The sequence below is a fragment of the Amblyomma maculatum genome, chromosome 10, assembly GCF_055883805.1.
Source record: "Amblyomma maculatum isolate TAMU_Amacu chromosome 10, ASM5588380v1, whole genome shotgun sequence".
Lineage (NCBI taxonomy): Eukaryota > Metazoa > Arthropoda > Arachnida > Ixodida > Ixodidae > Amblyomma > Amblyomma maculatum.
This window is the reverse complement of record NC_139353.1, coordinates 21,751,348-21,772,789: the sequence shown is the minus strand read 5'-3', so window position 1 is coordinate 21,772,789 and position 21,442 is coordinate 21,751,348. Positions and strand designations below refer to the sequence as shown.

Sequence of the window (21,442 nt, the reverse complement as noted above, 5' to 3'; positions counted from 1 at the left end):
AGACAAAGCGAGCCCTCGGGTGGCCGCAGCTACGCCGTGAAGAGGGGTAGCTACGGTCTCCTCATAAAAAAATAGCCTGTCATGACACCTGAATTCACGTTACCCCTTAGCTATAGGCAGGAGCTGCCAACCCGGGTCGCTCCTTTCGTATGGGAGGGTGATATCAGAATCAGCCTGCCAGAACCATTTGCATTCTCGTTACCCCCACGACATGCAGGCACGTGCATACGGCTTGGTTGAAGCGTCACTTTAGTGGGCTGGTAGCTTACGCTCTCGCGTCACACCCTTAAAAGATGAGCTTAAGTGTCCCCAATAATGCAGCACCTTACAACTAATAGGGCGTGATAGGAGAATAATATAGCAGGCAACAAAAGATTCCATTATTGCTTTCGCAATTCAACTAGGGTTGACCAGAGCTAAACCATCACAAATTTTTTCATCGATTTGTAATGACTTTTAACAATAGGTTCAAATTTTAATCAGAGTTTAATTAATAATAATAACTAAGACTTGAATTCAGTAATGTAGTGGTAGACGACATAAGCTATCTAATGATATATGGCAGTGGTGCAGCATACATTTCAATTTATGATCCCATTTAAGAAAATTAAAGACGATTATTTACGACTTATAATTAGTCCAGGGAGATCATACTTGAGAGCATCATAATATATGCAGCGATATATGAAAACAACATAGCGTAAACTTCAATTTTATTCAGTCTAATTAACGGTAATTAATTAGCGCATAATGTTAGTCAAGTGGAGTTTTGTTTAACTTAAGCTGTGAAACGATATATGACTCGATGCTGTAGCGTAAATTTCGATCTTTGATGACAAAGAATCAATCATTTGCAAATGAGACCTAATCAGTACAGTGAAATTATAATCAGAAGCTATTAAACGATGTGTTACTTGATGCTGCAGCGTAAAATTCATTTTATTCACAAATAATTTAGCACTGTAGTTACGACTCGAAATCAGTAATGCACTCTGTAATGCTCTGATAAACTGTCAGTGAGTAATGTGGCCATGCATCAGTTTACAATAGCATACTACATTACGCGAGACTTGTCGCTAGGAAGGTGAAGTGCCAGCTTGACCTTGGATGAGCGCGAATATCATACAGAAATTTCCAAACGTTCTCCGGAGTTATACCTGGAGTAGTAGACTCATGTTCAAAAAAAAAAAAAAAAAAAACTACCAGTGCTTGGCTTTGCCGACTAAAACTTCGATATCAGTAAGTTCTGTTTGTTGCTTTACTATCGCCGCTGGTATTTGTTGGTATTTGTGCTGGTATGCTTATCCTGTTTCCTAATAGGGCTGTGAATGGTAGATATGGCCACCATAGCAACAAGAGATCACAAGTGAGATTTATAAATAAAAAAAAAAAAGAATACAATGACAAGGCAGCTTGAGTATTACTTGATGTTCGACACAGCGCACTGTTCCTCCTTAGGTGGCCAGCGTCTCGTCGCCTCCACCACTCTTAGCTTTTTGCGAAAGTCCGCACACAGCTCTCGGCTCCAGCACTATAAAACCTCACCGATATATATATGCAAACCTTGCGTCCTCTTAGTTAGCGGCGTGAGCGAGAAGAATGCATCCGCATCTGTAGAAGGTACAGTGCTGCAGTCCACAGTGGTTCCGGTTGAGGAGCGTGACTTAGCAGTAAATAAAAGAAATTTTGTGAAGCCATATTATTGTACGATTCCTACACCTTCCAACTGAGCAATCACAGAAGCGGCAAATCTGAGATATTTTATGAAAACAAACGAGTTCGCAATTAAACCCGCTAGTTCTCGATGGTTCTGCGATGCAATGCATTAGCGCTGCGTTTTTGATCGCGCAAAGCGGCAGTTAGAATCCACTTGTTTGTTTTCTTATTTCTGTGTTTTTTTCGAGTGACTACCAGATATTTTTCTGAACAGGGGAACAATTTATGGGGAGACTAATTTTTAAAGCCAGGCCGTTTTTAAGGGACATTTTCAGGATACCAACGCATGAATTCACCACATTGACCGAAACATTGGTGTTTCGAATGACGATAGCGGCTTGCAGGAAGTCGATCAAAAGCTTTCGGTGCATGTATCAAGTATTACCTCGGCTACGAAGGGTCCTGGACCATCGGCTACGCCCGAGGTGAAGCGAACGGACACGCCGCAGAACCCAGCAACGGAGTTGCGCTCGAAAAATTGCGACTGCGGGAACCTCTTTTGGAAATAAACTTAGGGGATACTTAGACTCCACTATTAAGGGTATGATGCGGCAGCCTTCGGACACACGGGAGATGTTTTCACTTTATTTTTCTTTTTACTCTGCATTTTTTACTTTTTATGCATAGATTATTCTTTTTATTTGTAAATTTATGATATTAATTTTTATACGTCGATATCTGACACCAGCAGACAGTGCCTTTCCATCCTGGGCAGTCTGACACCTTTAAACACATTTTTCATTTTTTTTTCTGCTATTTGTACGACTAATTCATCATTACACAGTCAAATTCTTCGCAATTAGCATCATCAAGCCTTTCCTTTTCATTCTAAGCATTTCGACATTTTTGAACCCCTTTTTCAATTCTTTAATTCCGCAATATTTCAATTAATTACAATGATTTAATTAACTCGTCATCGCCAATCACACACCAATCATAAGTCACTAGAACTACAAACTACCATGACACGTTCTTTTACGAAGCCCCCATTATTTCCGACACGCGGTGCTGACTACATGACTACTACTACGCCTACTACGTTTCGACCGAAAGAGCTGTATACGGTACCGCGTAAAAAATTGTTCCGACTTTGCGGCAAGCGGGCGGTGATATCAGTTTCCGGCAGCATGGCGCCGCACCGATGTTTAGCTGCCAATACTAATCTCTGCAGGGGAGAGAGCGGTTGCTATCTCCACTACATTTCCAACGCCGCCGTCGCACTTCGCCATTAGTTTTGGACGAAGCTGTCTGCCACGCGCGCGCGCGTTCCCTTTTATAACGCTCACGACTGTACATGTTATTCACGATGTTGCAAGGATATGCTCCGCTGTTTTGTTACCTTCCCATACTGTACTGTACGCAGATCAAGGCGCTCCATTTTGCGCTGGGCCCCCAGCCTATGAATGCAGCGGGACAGGATGTGACGAAGCGTATACTATTACAACGTAACGTCAGGCAAATGTGTGCCTTACCGTGCCAACATCGATCCCCACAACGGCACGTTATCAAATGGTTTCTTCACAGAGCATGGTTGCAACTTCTTCTGCAAGTGAGTATATCAGTTTCGTTTGTATGTTTCTTCTATTCGTCGCAGCTTATGGAGAGTCTCAGTATCATCAAACAGAATAAAGGGAATGTGGGTGAGCCCCAGTGACTGTTTCTCGGGCAAAGCATAATGATTACACATATGGGCAACAGAATCAGTAATCCACACACATTACATAAGGCTTACGTAGGAAAAGCATCGATATAACAAAAATATAGCGGAATTTGTTATCAGTGGCTCAGACGAGCAGCAACATCTATTTCCCAGGCTTGAGGCTTTGTGCATATTGATGCGTGGCAAGAAGCACAGCAGCTGATGACACAGCACACAGAAACACAGCAGCGCCAAACTTCTAGCACCAACCGTTGCTATAACTTCGTCTTCTGTCTCTGTTGTTGATTGTCGTCTTTCACCTTCTGCAATGGCATATAATGTAACACTACCCCCGCCGCGAAAAGCACAGTCCCTGTGCGTACTATGTCGGAGAACTGCAGTTGGAGAAGTACGGCTTCATTCGGGCGACATGAACGATGTCGGTACGCGGCGAAACGGACTGTTGTGGCGGGTGCATAGGGGTGATCCCGTATGTCACGGAAGTGACTGGCCGTAAAACACGGTAGGGGCCTGTGCAGCGCAGCAAGAGCTTCTCACACAGCCCAACTCGACGAGCGGAAGTGCAGAGCAAGACCAGAGAGCCCGGAGAGTAGTGGACATCCCGATGACGAGTATGATGGCGTTGTTTTTGTGCGTTTTGAGAGGAAGCCAGTCGGCGGCGAGCAATAACACAGTAAGCGTCAGCTCGGGAGATGGCGTCACGAACGTAGGAATTAGCGTTAGCGGTGGGAGACAGTACGCTGTCAAACGGAAGTGAAGGGTCGCGGCATAATAGAAGATAGGGGAGCAGCCCATTGTATCGTGATGGGACGAATTATACGCGAACGTTACAAATGGCAAAGTAATATCCCAATCACTGTGGTCATCTGATACATACATTGACAGCATGTCTGTGGGCGTGCGGTTGAGGCGTCGGTGAGGTCGTTTGTTTGTGGATGGTAAGCGGTGGTGAAATAGGGCTTAATGGAGCAGTACCAGAGGATTTCGTCGACTACTCGAGCAAGAAAGCAACGGCCACGGGCAGTGAGCAGCTGGCGTGGCGCACCATGGAGCAGGAGGACGTAATGGAGAAGAAACTTAGCCACGTCAGTTGTACAGTTGGTGGGTATTGCTCGTGTGACAGCGTAGCGCGTTGTATAGTCCGTGGCTACCGCAATCCATCTATTCCCCGAAGTAGACAGAAGGAAAGGTTCGAGGAGATCAAGGCCAGCTCGGGAAAACGGGTCCATTGGGATGTCGATCGGCTGCAGGAATCCAGCAGGCACAATGATGTGCTTTTCCGTCGCTGACACCGGTCACAAGAAGCCACGTAACGACGAACAGAGCGGTAGAGCCCTGACCAAAAGAATCAACGGCGGACGCTGTCGTACGTACGAAATACACCAAGATGGCCCGAAGTGGGCGCGTCGTGCAGCTGCTGAAGAACGGTGGCACGCTTGTGTTCGGGGACTACGAGCAGAAGCTCGGCGCCATCTGGTCGCATATTAACCCGTTATAAGTTGTCGTTGTGGACCACAAACAAAGCAAGGGGAGCGTCAGGGTGGTCAGTGCTAAGGCGGTTGATAATGGTGCAAAGCTTGGGACCCAAGCGCTGCTCATGGCAAATGTTTAAAAGGCCAGAGATGGACAACTCACCGTCACACTCGCTTTCAAGCGGCGGATCTACCGGGTTGTCAGGTACAGGCAATCGGCATCAGTATGCAGCCGGCCGGACTTGTGGATGACAGAAAAAGTATTTCTGTAGACGCAGGGCCCAACACCCCAGGCGACCAGTAGGGTCCTTCAGCGTAGAAAGCCAACATAAGGTGTGGTGGTCGGGGATGACGGAGAACCGGCGGCCAAAAAAGTAAGGGCGAAACTTTGTAATGGCCCACACGAGGGCTAAACACCCACGCTCTTCGGTTGAATAATTCCGCTCAGCTGTAGAAAGGAGGCGAATGGCATAATCTGTGACGCGAGTGCGACCCGTCTGCTGTTGGGCGAGAATGGCTCTAAAACCGTTACCACTGGCGTCAGTGCGTACCTCTGTTGGGGCTGAGGGGTTGAAGTGTGCCAGGACGGGTGGGTTGGTGAGGGCTGCAATGAGCGCAGAAAAGGTTTGAGATTGGTCTTGGCCCCAGCAAAATAGAACGCCGTTCTTCAGAAGAATAGTGAGTAGACGAGCCGTCTCCGCAAAGTTGGGGACAAACCGCCGAAAATAGGAACAGAAGCCAAGAAAGCTACGCATGTCCCTGGTACAGCGGGGTGTAGGAAACGCACTCATAGCACTAATTTTGTAGGGGTCGGGTTGAGGGCCACGGGCATCGACCAAGCGTCCGAGCACCTTGAGTTCACGTCGGCCGAAGCTACACTTCTTCTAGTTCAGCGAAGGCCAGCTCTTAGGAAGACTCCAAGAATGGCATCAAGGCGACGAAGATGGCTCTCAAAGGTCGAAGAAAACGCAATGACGTCATCGAGATAACATAAGCATGTCGTCTATTTGAAGCCGCGTAAAAGAGAGTCATTAGTCTGCCAACCAAGATCCGTATAACTCGTGCTATGGTATTTCCAGTTGTCATGTATGGATGCGAGAGTTGGACTGTGAAGAAGGCTGACCGCCGAAGAATTGACGCGTTTGAATTGTGGTGCTGGCGGATAATCTTGAGAGTTCCTTGGACGGCTAGAAGATCAAATCAGTCGATATTGTCGATCATAAACCCTGACTGCTCATTGGAGGGTCAAATTCTAAAGTCAAAGCTCAGCTACTTTGGTCATCTGGTGAGAAGAGAGGAGTCGCTGGAGAAAGATTTGATGTTGGGAAAGGTTGAGGGTAACTGGAGAAGGGGTAGGCAGCGAACGCGATGGTTAGATGGCATCCTCGAGGCGTTGCAGATGAAGTTATGTGATGTTAGGAAGATAGAGACCGGAAAGCGTGGCGTGATATGGTCCATAGGGTCACGAAGAGTCGGACACGACTGAACGACTGAACTGAACTGAACTGAAAAGAGAGTCCATCATGCGCTCGAATGTTGCGGCGGGTGCATTATACAGGTCAAAAGGCATCACCTTGAATTGGTAGAGGCCATCGGGAGTGACAAAGGTGGTCTTCTCTCGATCCCGCTCGTCGACTGCGATCTACCAATAACCGAAACGAACTTCAGTCGAAGAGAAATAGCTGGCACCGTGCAAGCTGTCAAGGGCATCATCTATCCTGGACAGGAGATAAGCGTCCTTCTTTGTAACCTTATTAAGGTGTTTGTAATCAACGCAGAACCTTCAGGTATTGTCCTTCTTTTCAACAAGCATGACAGGTGGAGCCCAGGGTCTACTCAAAGGCTCTAAATTGTGTCAGTACCAATACACAAGACCATGTACAATACACCAATACACAAGACCATGTGCGAGGGGCTCTGAACGAAATAACAAGCGAGAAAAATGACATATACATAAAAATAACTTAACCAAAGCATAAAAAAGAGCAATATGCACATGGAAATAATTACAAAAAGAACTTGCTTAATTAGTCTGGTTCATCGGGTTTAACGTCTGAAAGGGCCATGAGAGAATCCGCAGTGGAGGTCTCCGGAAATTTCGACTACCTGAGTTTCTTTAACTTCCCTAACTTCTAGTTGACAAAGTTTGCTTAATGCATATTTTTTGAAGCAAAATAGTCTCTCCTTAAGGTAATGCATAGCATAATCTTCACACGGAAACGAGTGCCACGGCATTTTTGTAGAAGGTAGGATATTAATACTGATAGAAGTATTTAGTACCTATTGATTATAGTATTAGTAAAAAATTTATTAACACTAAGTGTACAGCTATTTAAACATTTACTATGTGACTACTTATTCAGTGTAGAATGAATGAGTTCTTTTTTAGTTAAAAGTAAAATAGCTAGACCTAGATAGGTAAGTGTTAATCAATTTTAAGTAATTAGCTATTAGTTATAAATTATTTGCTCATTTTTTATTTGTTAGCATTTAGTTATTTGTCATTGTTATTATTTTGTTCGTGTACACCATGACGGGAACAACACATACCAGGAAAAAAGAATACATAAGGAATGATCATGGATGTGGCGAAGTATGCGTAAGCATTCAATCTGCCACGAACAGAGTAATTGCTGCTGCTTTCGATTTTGTGCCGTGTGATCATGTGGCGTGATCCAGTGCGTCAATCACCCTGCGACGACCAGATCTCCTCTCTACACTTCCGATCCAATACAGAAATCCCAAGAAAGATTGACTCGTTGGACCACATTCTACTTTTCTGAGTCCTCACCTCTTGCCTCGCATCCTCTATATTTCTTTTACTTTCACATTCCTCCCCTCCTCTGGAAGTCATGATGGGACTGTATCTCTCTGCTAATTTTTCTGGCAAACAGGACATCAAACGGAAGGTCAGACAGATTTTTTTCAACACGGAGTTATAATGCCAACGCATATAACCATTCCCGAGCGTAGAAATGGAAACAATCTTAAATATTTCGATACATTTGAATGGACATTAAAGAAATTGAATGGAGTTGTATGCAAACAGAAGATTTGCGCTGATCGGAACAAACTGCAAGCTCCTATGCAGATGCTGTTATTATCTATTACGTAACACACGCAATATCATTCATGGCACGCTGGCTTTAGCAGCTGGCTAGATTGGCTCACTGTAGCAATAATAATTATGAGCTCACGCGCCGTAATTTCTTCACCTGCGGCACGTTAAGAGCCCGCTTGGGGAGGAGTCCTAGCAGTGGATAGTTGAGTGCTTGCTATAAATATTCTCTCACATCTTCTGATGTCGGGCTTTTACAATATTCACTTGCAGGGGCTTCACCGAACAAGATGTCATGGGAACGGAGACGAAGAAAAAATTCGATGAACAGCTTGGATACCAAATAGCTAATGGAGGTATTATATATAGTCAATTTGCAGAAGGATGCACCTAAATATACTCCAAGCTTGCCTGCCTAGTCTCGTGGTCTGAGTGCGTTTTTATGTTTACAGCGCCGCAAGGAAATGAATAATTGCGCAAATTACTAGGCACAAATACGAACTGCTCTCGTTTTCTGTGACCGTGCTCATCTGTTTGCACAGGGTACTCCAAGCATCTCGAACACTGAACTGAAAAATCGGGAAGTAATGGCTGAGTAAAACTAACAGCATATTGTTTGTCGTCATCTAGCGCTCCTAAGAGTGTTTTTTTATTACATTTTGCTTAAGTGGTTGCTAAGCTATATTATGAAAAATGTTTGATAATAATAATAAGGGCCAAGTGTGTTTGAGTAAGTGGTAGGCAGTTCCACTGAGTATAATCCACTCTTTTCGATCAATATACCGCCTACGTGTTCTTGTTTCCAACATTTTCGGTGGGAGTTGTTCCCGGACAAGAAAGAACACAGTCTTGTGTTAGTATTCGTGATATAAACAACGACTGTTTTTTAACAATTTTATATTGTCACGTACACGCTCTCAGTATGATATGTGACCTGAAAGTGTGACCAGAGCTTCGCACTGTACGTCAAGCAGGGTAGGGAGAGTCTGGTGGGCGAGGAAATTAGCTATGCAGTTAGTGCTGCGTGGAAAAAAAATGCAGCTTAAACATTGCATACCATGCGAAAGGTCTACTTGGGCGTTGTTTATGTAGATGGCCTAGTCGTTGTCTTTTCACCCGCTGTTGACACCGCGTATAAAAAATTGAGGCGATATTTGAGCTCCGCTGATTCAAAGCGTTAAAGGTCGCTACTTGCCGCCTCGCGTTGCAGATCCTTTGATCGTCGTCGTCGTCATCATCATCATCATCAGCAGCAGCAGCTGCAGCCAGATGATAGCCACAGTAGGGCGAAGCCTCTCTCACATTCCTCTAAGTAGCCCGGTCCTGTGCTAGCTGTATCCACGTGACCCCTGCGTACTTCTTAAACTCATTTGCCCACCTAATTTTCTGCCGTCCCCTGCTATGCTTTCCATATCTTGGAATACAATTTCTGACCCTTAGTCGTTATCGATTATCCTCTCTTCGCACTAAATGGGCTGCGCACGCCCATTACTTCTTGATTTTGACCAGAATGTCATTAACTCGAGTTATGTCTCTGGCTCACTTTGCACTCTTCCTATCCCTTAACTTTCAATCTACCATTTCTTGTTGCATATCTCTCTGCGTTATCCTTAATTTAAGTAGAACCATTTTGATTAGCCTAGACGTTTCAACCTCACAGGTGAGTACAGGTACGATATAGCTGCTTTACACTTTTCTCTCGAGTGTACCGGTAAGTATCTATGGTCATAATCTGCGAGCACGTGCTAAATGCGGTCCATCCCAAACCGCGTCACAACACTCCCATCTTCGGTGGCAACCTGGTAGGATCTTGGTTGAACCTGTGCATTAAGAACATCGGCTTTCGGTCACAAAGAGTTTCCGTGTGCTCTGACAACCTGGCCGTTTATGAGAGCCGGAGCAGTGATAGAGCAGCAGCGCTGCAAGCCCGTTTTGAGAGCAGACTTGACGTCTTATATACAGATGCCGCAAAATGCGCGGACGGTTTGAGACGTGTTTCAGTAGCAACTAGAGAAAATGGGGGCTCGCTATTTTGCTGCAGCACCCGACACTCGACCGCAACGGAGGCGGAAGATGTGGCCATTGCGCTAGATCTAATCCAATAACAGGTCAAAATTATAGTTACAAACTCCAAAATCAGCGATTAGAAACTTTGACGCGAGCCGCATTTCAGCCATAGCAGCAAGAGTGTTGGCCAGTGGTCCATCATCGGCAGAACAGGTCGCGCTCATTTGGACACCGGCGCACCAGGGATTCAGGGGGAACGAGAAAGCGCACGTACTGGCTCGATTATTACCTACATCCCGGGATCCCAGTGACTTCTTATGCGCAACCTCGTACCCCTTGCGCGATGAGGAGCCCTTACAGTTCGATGAGGACATTAAGAGCTACAAAGATATTCTAGATCATTACAAATTAGGCAGATAAATATTTCCAAAAGCGTGTAAGAAACTCAACAAAAGCGAGGAGGTTATGTGGCGTAAGCTAAAACTGGTGTATCCCCGAGCCCCCAGCTTTACAGCAAGTGGCACCCGGAAATGTTTTGCCCCAGGTGCAAACGTTGCGATGGCATAGGGGACATTATCCACATGATATAGAAGTGTCCTAGATTTGGAGAACCTGACAGAACAGATGAGTCCTGGGAGGTACTACTTCTCAAACAGGACGAAAAAGGGCAACGTGAAGTCATCCGTCTCGCCCTGGCCGTTGCTCAGATCCAAGAGATCCGTCGACGGCTGAGGGGGAGGACATGGCCGGGACAGAGCTGCGACTCGGATCCTCGCCAATTGTTTTGAAGGGTGCCAATAATGCTGTTTCTCTCTCTCTTACAATTTGGACGCCTTTCTCCTTAATGCCATTCGAGCGGGGAAACCGCGGGCTGGACGTAATGTTTTTAAAATCGTACTTCGTCGCTAACAATGCGAACTCACGACTCGCAAACTGCGGACCATTGTCTGGTCAGACTTCGATAGGTAATCCCTACCGCGCGAATACAGTGCTGAGTTTCATCACAACTGTGACCGTCGCTGTTTCACGTAGCAATTCTACCTCCGGAAAGTTGGATAGTGCATAAAAAACACAGTCGTAAGATTTGTCACCCCACTGAAAAATATCGACACCTACTCGGTACCAGGCATGTTCCGGCAAAAGGTGATCCAAGAGCGGTTGATTTTGTTGTGTAGGCATATTGCTAACTAACTGTGCATTGGAGGGTCAAATTCTAAAGTTAAAGCTCAGCTACTTTGGTCATCTGATGAGAAGAGAGGAGTCGCTGGAGAAAGATTTGATGTTGGGAAAGGTTGAGGGTCGCCGGAGAAGGGGTAGGCAGCGAACGCGATGGTTAGATGGCATTCTCGAGGCACTGCAGATGAAGTTATGTGATGTTAGGAAGATGGTGAGAGAGCGGAAAGCGTGGCGTGACATGGTCCATAGGGTCACGAAGAGTCGGACACGACTGAACGACTGAACTGAACTGAACTGCGCATCTCTTGATGAGGGCTTCGATGTCAGCATTAACATCAAGCCAGAACAGCAACTTATGCGCTCGTGATTTGCATTTGTTTATCCCCAAGTGGCCTTCGCGAATTCTTCGAAGTAGCTCGGTAAGGTCGCATGGTTGACGGTATCACAGCCTTGCATCCCTTAAGCGACACACCGCTCACAACAACTTGTTCACTTTCGAAGAGCTTCAATGTTCCCGAGACTGGACGATTGCTTTCCGAACAATGAATGACTTGACTCAAGCAGTCGTCGCTGCTAGGTTCTTCTGCGAAACGCTTCAAAGTTGCCTCGCTGACGAGTGTTGAAAGAATATTTGCAGCGTGAACTTCCTCGTCATAGTCGGTGCTTTCTTCTTCCGGGTTTTCGACGGATGCTGGAGAGAGAATGCCGCCGACCACCAAGCATTTATCTGGGACAAAATGGAGCTTGTAGTGGTATCTAAGCAAACGAAGAAACAATTGACACAGTCGGGCCGGCATTTCTCCAATGGGCTTTTCTGAGATTGCTATTAAGGGACTGAAGTCTGTCGCGCGGGTAAAGTCACGTCCGTACACAAAATAAAACTTTTTGCACCTGAAGACAACAGTTATAGCCTCTTTTTTACCTGGGAGTATCTTATCGTCGTTGTGATTCGGTTAGGACCCGTGATGCATAAGCAATGGGCTTCCAAGAGCCCTCGCAACGCTGCCAGAGAGCCAAGCATATTCCATTTTGCGAAGCTTTGGATGTTATCGTCGTTATCTTTTTAGGATCGAAGATAGCCAGCAAAGAATCTTTAGCCAAACTATCACAAATCAGCTTTCATTCTTTAGCATGGTTTTCCGTCCACTCAAAGATGCGATCCTTCTTTATCAAGCCGCGAAGCAACGTCGTTCGATCTGTAATTGACGGTAGGGACTTCGAAAAGTAGTCTACAACACCGAGCATGCGCTGCACTGCTTGCTTCTTGGATGGTTGCGGCATATTCAGCAGAGAGCTGACCAAGCTGGAAATTGGCGTATGTCGTCTTTCGCAATAACGTCCCCAAGAAAAAGACTCTTACGCACGCCAATGCTGCATTTGTCTGCATTGCTTTTTAGGCCTGTTTTTTGGGCCGCTTAAAGTACCTCTGGTAACCTCTCATCGTGTTTTCTTGTGGCGCCCCAAATGATGACGGCATCTTCATGTACTCGCACTCCTGGCAGTGCGGGCGGTGGTTGTTGATCCTGTCCTTACGGGGCTGGGACTGGTAGGTCACTGCAGCTTGCGGCGGGGGCTAGCCTGCCATCATATTTTTATCTGTTGTAGCCCGTCATTGCACCTGCTACCGTTTCAGGGGTGGACGACGGCTGTTGCGACGCGCGTTTTTCTCCCTCTTTTCTTTTTATTTCTTCTGTCCGCACGAGGCAGCGGAGGTGGCTCAACTACAGAGCCAGTAGCAGGCCCGGGCTTTTTTTTCCTTCTTCCTTCAGCCGCAACAACAACTCCTAGCAGTGCCTAGAAAATTTCGTTAATAGCCTTTTTAAACACCTAGGATGCAGGCTACAAAGGAAGTCGCGAACGTAAAGCCTTTGCCAAAAGTATACAGCCCTAGGATTGTTGTTCTAAGCCCAGTAACGAGGCTCGTAAAGCAACTCTAGCATTCGAAACCTCGTAGACGACTAATTTCGCTTTCGTTCTCCTCTAGCTTGCATTCATATTCCAGTATTGCTGCCAGCAGCCGCGTTACAGTGCTTAGAAGCGAATCTCTTGGGCCATATATGTTTCCCAAAGACTGTACATATCCTTGACTTTTCATCATGCAGCGGTAACTGTTGAAATCCACAACTGGCGTCCAGGGGCGTGAAATGCGTGCTCCGTTAGTTCAGATTCAATATCTTCTCGACGCGGCATCTCGTAGTGCTCGCGCGTTAGACTGCTACTAAGTTTCCTCGGATCCATGCAGAATCCTAGTTTGTCGTCGTTTTTTCTGACAATAACCAGATGACTTACCAAGTCTGCAGGCTGATCTTGCTTGGTTGTAATACCTGCTTTCACCATGCGGGCAATTTCTTCTCGAATAGGTTCTCGCAAGGAAAGTGGCACCCGGTGGGCTGTCTGGACGACTAGGACAGCATCCTATCGAAGAACCATACGGTATGGTCGCTGAATAGATCGTCTAATAAAAGCTGTCGAAATTGCATAACAATTTCAATGCTGGTGCTTATTGCGACGTCGTTTACGGTGCGTGAGAACAGTCCAAACAGTTCGCTTGATCGCAGTCCAAGTAAGGCCTCTCGGTCCTTCACGACGAAAAAATGAATCTCTGCCTTGTTTCCTCCGACAGACACTGTCATAGTCATGACACCAAGATGCTTGACGACTCTTCCGTTGTAAGATCGTAGGATACAGTTGCTTCTAGTTAAGGGTACCCGTGGCTGCAGCTCCTTGTACACTGAGAATGGCGCGAGTTTCAAGGTTAGTGTCGTGTCCGCAGCTTGAGCCCGGACCATCCCGTCACGGTCAAGCGCACTTCTAACACTGTTGACAGATACGTCAAGGATGTCAAACTCCGCATCACTGTCGTCGATGGTCTTCACTTCCTGAATTTGCCGATTAATCTTGCGACGTGCTGCAAAATGATTCTACCCTTGGCATTTTCTGCACGTTTTGCAATATGTAGAAGCGCTTCGCGGGCAATGTGTGCGTTCACACCTGCGTCAGTTGAACGTTGCACGCTGTTCGTAGCGCAGCAGCTGCTGTTCTCATCGTTTGACAGTGTCAATCCATCTGTGTTCTCGAGACCAGATTTTGTTTAGCGCGGCAGTCATTTCCGCAGCCCTGTAGACTTCTTCCGCTTTAGCCAATGCCAACTTCTTATCCTGCTGTTGCTTTTGCCTTACATTATCATCATTCATTCCAAAAACTTTTCGGCCACGTCTGAACGAACCTGCTGTAGCGCTAAAGTTACAGAAGCGAGACATCTTCCTGTGTTCTCTTACAAACTGTTCTAAGGGCTCACTCTGAGCTTGGACGCGTTGTAGAAACAGGTAGCGCTCATGCACTTCCTTTAGGGGCTCCTCGCAGAAGGTGCCGAACTTTGCGATCGCAGTTTCACAACTTTCCCGGCTCTCTTCGTTACTGAAGGTGATGCTGCAAATTTCCAGTGCATCGTCGCCTGGTCCAGTTAATAGTAAATCAATCTTGCCAGCATACTTTTGAAGTTGCTTGTTGGACTCGGAAGCAACCAAGAAAAATTCAAACTTTCGTTTGAAACGTTTCCCCTGCTTATTGATTTCGGCGTGAACTGGAACACAACTGGCGAGCATGCGCTGATGATGAGGCTCGCATTGCATTCCACTTATATACGATACAATCTCTGAGAGAGAGAGAGAGAGAGAAAGAAAGAGAGAGAAGGCAGAGAGGTTAACCAGGAAAGCTTCTGGTTTGCTACCCTGCACTGGGGAAGGGGAATGAGGAGTTTAAAGGAGAAAGATAGAAGAGAATGATAGGAAAGGTAAGGCGGCGAGGAGCACAGTCACAGTTTCTCAATCAGGTTTGTGTCTCATACAGTCTCTGATAAACTGCAAAGTGAGCTGTTGTCACCTTGATGAAAACCTCGATTGGTCTGAGGTAGTCACCCCAGGCGGACTTTGATCTGGGGAGTATAAAAGAACCAGGGCAGGTACCAGGACGCCTCTGAATGCGTTTGATTCCCTGCTGTCCTCGGCTATCCAGATGCCAACATGACGCTCTGTCTTTGCCTTGCGAGCTCCGTCCTAAACCTCTTGTTCTTCCTCATCGTTCCGCTTGCAGATTCTTGCCGAATCTGCAACATGCTCCGCACCCTGAGGCGAAACGTAGCTCGAAAACCACCGATAGTGCAGAACAAGATGGATCCGTAGCGGCGTGGCAGCACAGACTCCAATAACATACCTTAGCCGATACTCTGTCCAAGTTCTTTTGAGCATTCATCTGCTATACGGACTGCGCTGATTCGTCGACTGAGTGACCTTAGTTCACAATCCAACATCAATCCCTTGGTTCATGTAAGTGTCAAGTATGTACTATGCCATCATATGGGTAGTTTTCCTGCAGCCACATGATGACAACAACCGACTCATCAATGGAGTCGAAACTGCCCTCGTAGAGATGTAACTTTGGAAGTTGCTGGCGCTCGCCGAATATCTGCTTCAGTTTCGCGTTGTGGTCCACCTGGTGGTTGCAAAAATTTCAAGAGATTGCTTAACAGTTTGTTAAGCTTCGTTTTTCACTCTCCAGCGCCGCCTCCCTGAGCTCCTCAAATGTGTTGTGTATCCAAAATAGCCAAAGATGTTCTGCTGATGCGGTTTCTGGGAGGCCGATAAAGATATTTTCAAGACATTGCGCCCAAGTACGTAAGCGTGTAATGCCAGCATACAGCACAGGCCGAAGGTACCTGTGACGCCAGACATCCACAATTTGTTACAAAATATGAAAACGTGACCCACCAGTACAACGTCCAAGTGTTTTTTTCTGCCCCTCACAGGCCATCTGAGGTACTATAGCTGGCTCTGAGGTTAATCAGCAACCAGATTCCGACAAGAAGCACATGCCGCCGTTTGTTGAATGCTGGCAAGGTGTGGTCTATCAATCTGCCTAGCTTGCTAATTTTTCCAAACTTGACGATGCATAATTGATAGGTTTACAGATTACATTAATAATGTCAAAAAGGCAATATTTCTGAGGTTCACTGATAAGTAACTGCTTCATCTGCGAAGACTGTTCTCCTGATTATAAAGTTACCACTGCTGCCAAGAGATACAAATAAACCGTCAAATGGAAGATTGTTGAATAAATGAATTTCACGGCAGGGAGAGTGCTGCGTTGGCCACATTTCGTTAGCTGTAAGGTGAACTTACAGTGCACAACGTGAAAGTGAGAGAGCTTATTTTACGGCGGAAAGTACTTGACGTTTCTTTTGATCACAAAAAAAAAAAAAAATACTTGCCCCTTTTTAGCCAAAATTGGGGATATTTGTGTAGCACGGAACAAGTTGATTGTGATGCTTTGCTCAAAGTGAACCCATTAAATGGGGATTGGAAAAACGCTGACAACAGTCGACGTGCTACATTGAGTGTGAACTATAATAGGTTTTCTTGCTCTTGGCGTTGTCTTAAGTTCTAAAAATGGTCTGGGTCTACGCGAGAACAAGGCTATAATGCTTGTGACGTCTCAGGTCTTTTTTATTCGAGGTAGAAATTTGAAAACAAAACAAAGTAAAGCGACACCATGTGCTGCCTCAGCGTCTGCTGTGACATCATGCTAGGCCTCTGCACATATGAAATAAGTCTAGCCTCTCGCACGGTCTCGCAACAGCCCGGATGCATCAGGAGGCGCTGGTTCTGGCAGCTCAGGCAGATGCGGTGCCATGTTTTCAGTTTTGAAGAGTCTGATGGCGCAGATGATGCTGATGAGGAGCACCGGGCCGTACCAGAACGTCCACGCCAACAGCGAGTACACTCCATCGCTCAAGGCCCAGTCCGTGATGGATATTTGCCTCGCCAGCTGTCGAGAGTAGAGAGTGGATGCATCTTTTACGCAGGACGTAAGTAGCTTGAATAACTTACTATGAAGAAAAATGAAATATCCTCCGGTGTGATGACACCTTAGGCAGAAGTAAAACAACTGTGCCGTTGCCGCTTTGTTGGGATATTGGGTTCTGAACAGGTGACATCGCTATCAGACACACTGCAGGCAATGCGATCAAGGAGGCGTAAATTTTTGCTCGAGGATTGCATGATGTACAGTGAAGCTTCAGGTACAGCTACAGTGCTGTTAATGCGAAGACGCTGAATTCTAAAAAAAAAAGATGAGTAAAAAAGAAACAAATGTAAAAGCCATCACAGAATAACTTTTTTTTTTCCGAAGACAACCACATTGTGGCGTTATTACATTCTTTTGATGCTTTTTTGATCGCCACAATGGAGGTCAAATGGGAACCTACAGCGCATGTGATTGAAAAAACAACATGCGTACACACCAGGTAAGGACAGTCCCATTGAAAAGCAAAATTTGCTAGCTAGCTGGAAGCAGTGCGACCAAATGAGAAAGAGTGTGCGAAAATAACCAGAAGGTTCTGGCTCCCTCGAAAGCAGGGCGTCTGTATGCGGTTGAGACGAGTTTTCGAACTATGGCGCTTCTGAGCGGCCACGCGTATGGTTAGCAGAGATAATTGTATGTTCCTACAGTGACTGCAGCATGCTATAGAGACGAGAAAGCTGCATGCGTGCGTTCCAGGTGGTCGTTTGTACTAACCAAATACACGATGTTAAAATTCTTAAGTCGCTGCAAAGGGACATGAGGGCTATTTTTCCGGAACGTTACGCTTACGCCAAATGAGTAAGAAGCTCTCTTGTCATTCTCCACGCCATTTTAGATGCTGCAGTCACTTATTTCACGGCATGATTTCGCGTTGATTCTTCTGCGCGCCAACATTACAAAAACAAAAGTTGTGCGCAATGGTTTTTCCTGTACTTAATTTTTTTGCGGCTGCACAACTTAGCGATGAAGATGGGCTTTATTCCGCGGTGACACGAGGTTCACTTGATTCAAATCGAGTTATGGCACGCATCTGCTTTAAGGCACACACAGGAGAAACTGTAGCCGCGCATGTAATGATTAGTATGCACAGTGTTTCTCAAATGGGGGTCCTCGGACCACGGGGGTTCTGCGAAGCGATTTTCGGAGTCCGCAAAACCCACGCCCACACAGACAGAAAGAGAAAGGTCGTGATCGCTAGCTGCAGGCTGGCTAGACACAATTTTTCAGGGTTAAAGGCGCAGAGGTTCACGGCCCAGTGCTGGCAGGAGTAAAAGCAGGTCCCCACACTCCCTGTAGGCCGTGGCGCACTGACGTAACAAGTGCGCGTTTTTAGAGGCCATTTTAGCTTTGATTCAACGCTAATTTCGTAACCTGTTGCGAGAACGACGGCAGCAATCCACACAAAATCAACCTCCCTCACCCACCCCTGTTTTAAGAGGACCCCCACCAATTTAACTGGTCCACAACGGGTCCCCGACACATCCATGGCTGAGAGCCAGTGGGTTATTAGCATGTACCTATAACAAAAATGCAACTTTAACTAACAGCGACGCTGTGATTAACTGTAAAAGGGCGAGTGAAATTTAATTTCTAGCATTCATCAATACAGGCTGCAATCACAAGCGAGCTGCAACGTACAACGTCAAGATACTTTCTTTCTTCGCCGCGCGATCTCTGAACTTAGGGCATGCCTCTATCAACTTCAAATTTATTATCATGTTTAATTTCATTTATTCATACATAATTGTAAGAAAATGAAGGAGATAAATGTAAAAGCTATTTGTTTTCAGCTTTAGTGGTTCCTGGCCCGTTTTACATTTGACATAACCGTGAAATGGAATCACATCAGAGAGAAGACAAATGTAATTACACTGTAATAATATGACTTAAATCAATTTCACAAGGCAGATGAGTTCTGATAATGTTAAGTTATGGATGTCTATGCTTGCATTTAGGTAGGAATTTAGAGCCACGGTAAGATTTTTGCAATCATTTAATAGCCTTAATTGGCTCCAGAAACAGGGATGAACAATTGTCTATAAATGCGCATATTTCGATGTATTCTGTTGTAAGTTTGCTGCATTTGTTATTAAATTGTTTGTTCGGTGCGTAAGAGATTTGACGTTTAACGATAGGGACTGATATTTAGGTTGTACTAAAAGGCCGCATAGAATTAACATCTGTCGGGACGTCACTAATAACATCATGAGTTTGAATGAAGTTCTGAAAACAACGAGACATCTTAATATATCAAATTTCCAGCAATAAGGTTTTGAGGTTCAGAACGAACATAGACAAAGTCACAAGAAGAGAAATAAATATTTACGAACAGAAGAATTAGAAAGCAAGCTATCCTGACATTCCTACGCGTTAATTTCAAAGAGAAGAAACGCCTGAGTTTTTGATGTGCGTTTGTTCTTTGAAACAGTGCAGAAGGCAATGTTGTACGTCAATCACGATGCAGAATCCGTTTGCACCAGATAAAAAAATACAATTGAATTCCTTCCTTGTGCAGTGCGGGTTTCAGCCATCGAATGATACCTGTGACGCATCACTGAGTCATATTTCCAGGACATGTCTTTTAATTGCATCAGTAGTTTCCTCAACATTGATGCCCCCCCCCCCCCCTGTGCGTTTCTTCATTCCCTTCAGATCACCGACTGCTTGGAACCTGCAAAAGTAAGTTGTAAAATCACCTCCTCTATGTTCATATGCTGTCTACGTTGCTGAAGCTCACCGTGACTACACATTATAAACCCGTCTATCATGAAACAATGGCTGCGAATTGATCTATACTTGCAGATTAGTCCGTGTAATTCAGTCCGCTTGTAAGACTGCTTTTGCGTAGTGCCTTGACAAACAGTCATGTACCTTATTTTGCTCTAGCATGCGCTGGACTAGTTAAAAAAAGTCTATAAAGGCTGCTTCCTGGACAATGCCAAGTGGTTCAAAGAAAACGTGGCTTGACCTCTACAGAAGTTGGAAAAACATGATTTGGTATTCTAGGCGTCAAAGCGTGTTTACGGAGATGAAGGTTTGCATCAAGCGCTGTGATTGTTTTTTATTTCTGCTGCCACTATTCCATACTGCTCAAATGAGACAGCTATAGCCGGCTGTAGAGAAGAGCAGCGTTTCAGCTCTCAAGCGGTTGAGAAAAGACAAACTTGAACATGCGGAGTCATTTCGGCAAAAGCTTTGAAGCAAATTGATTGTAGCATAAAAAGAGCACGAAAGGTTTTGCACCTTTGAGAAAAGCCGGTAAGCATATGCACTGCCCTCGCAACACGGTGGCATGTCCGAAGAGGCATCGTATATTGAGAACGATCAGGTGCTGCTCGCGTTGCGGTTCGGAAGTCTTTACGCACAGAGCTGCGCAAGGTGACGATTTCGGATTTGTGTTTATCCAGGCTAATCATGCAGAAGTGCCTGACTGCTATAATCCGCTCGCCTTCGAGAAAGTCCCGAGAATTCCACACCCCAACCTGCATGCCGAAGCACAGTGCCAAGTGAATGTGCCGCCGCAGACGTGTATCGGAATCTTCGCTCACGCTGTACAGTGTTGCCAGACACCTAACTTTTTCCGAAATTGTGAATCAGCAGGGATTGCTGCGCAACACACCACATGCAGAAAACACACACAAAAACAATTGTGCCTCCTCCACTCCTTCACCAAGCTGGGAAATTAGGGACCTATTCTCAGTTGCTCACCGGTTTCTTCGGGGCGTCTGGGCCAGAGCATGGCGGGGATATGAACCAGGGCAAGAGGAGGAAGGGGGCCAAGAGGAACGCATAGACGACGAAGCACGCGTTTCGTCGCACATAACCCAGAGACTCGGGCAAGACGAGGAACAGCGTGGGAACCATAATGGCGGGGGTCCAAAGCTTCAGCTGGGAAATAAGTTGCGTAGGCAGCTCGCCTTTGCTGTCCTTCCACGACTCCAGAGACTTCTCCTGCGCTCGCGAGTGCGAAGGAAACTATACCGTGTGCCCCGAAGTACTAGGTCTTTTCAAGCAGGCAGCTACAGGAGGCCATTCGAACGCTTCTATACCCTGAAACTGCTGCCTGATTTGCTGAGTAGTGGGGAAGAAACGTATAATTGTGCTAGGACACTCGTCCTGTGCATAACTCAGAGAAAAGCTAATATCTTTTGTATTCTAACACGCCAACCGTGCATGCCATGTACGGCGTGCGTGTTAGGCAAAACAACAAAGCAATGAACTCAAAAAACAAATAAGACATACTGCAGTAGTAATGAATGATAGTCAGAATTACCGCTACTGTTCGCGTTTCTATCTGCGCTAGTTTTATTTGACGCTGCTGCCAACCGTTCATAAATATTGGAATAGCAAAATGGGCCAAAACAAAGTTGCGTGGTACAAAAAGAAATGTCACATGAAATGAGCATTTCATTCAATATCTTGAGGCATTAATATGACAAAGAGTACAGAGTGCATAATTTACCTCGGTATTTTGCCACGCAGCACTCTAAAAAT

General features: G+C 45.8%; 1 protein-coding gene across 1 annotated transcript; it reads left to right on the top strand.

The window, feature by feature from the left end:
* The first annotated feature begins 998 nt into the window (after nt 1-998).
* On the top strand, nt 999-20,458 carry LOC146175812 (uncharacterized). Its single transcript, XM_084581210.1, has 6 exons — nt 999-1,239; nt 3,080-3,265; nt 8,180-8,262; nt 13,450-13,522; nt 16,809-16,952; nt 20,316-20,458. The coding sequence occupies exons 3-6, from the start codon at nt 8,257-8,259 to the stop codon at nt 20,456-20,458; spliced, it is 366 nt and encodes a 121-aa protein (XP_084437336.1). The 5' UTR covers nt 999-1,239; nt 3,080-3,265; nt 8,180-8,256.
* The last annotated feature ends 984 nt before the right edge of the window (nt 20,459-21,442 follow it).

Bases quoted from the DNA above. Each gene is read 5' to 3' on its own strand.
- LOC146175812 (XM_084581210.1), top strand. The intron at 13,523-16,808 runs GTATGGTCGCTG...CTGATGGCGCAG, and splicing joins TCCTATCGAAGAACCATACG to ATGATGCTGATGAGGAGCAC. The intron at 16,953-20,315 runs GTAAGTAGCTTG...CTTTACGCACAG, and splicing joins ATGCATCTTTTACGCAGGAC to AGCTGCGCAAGGTGACGATT.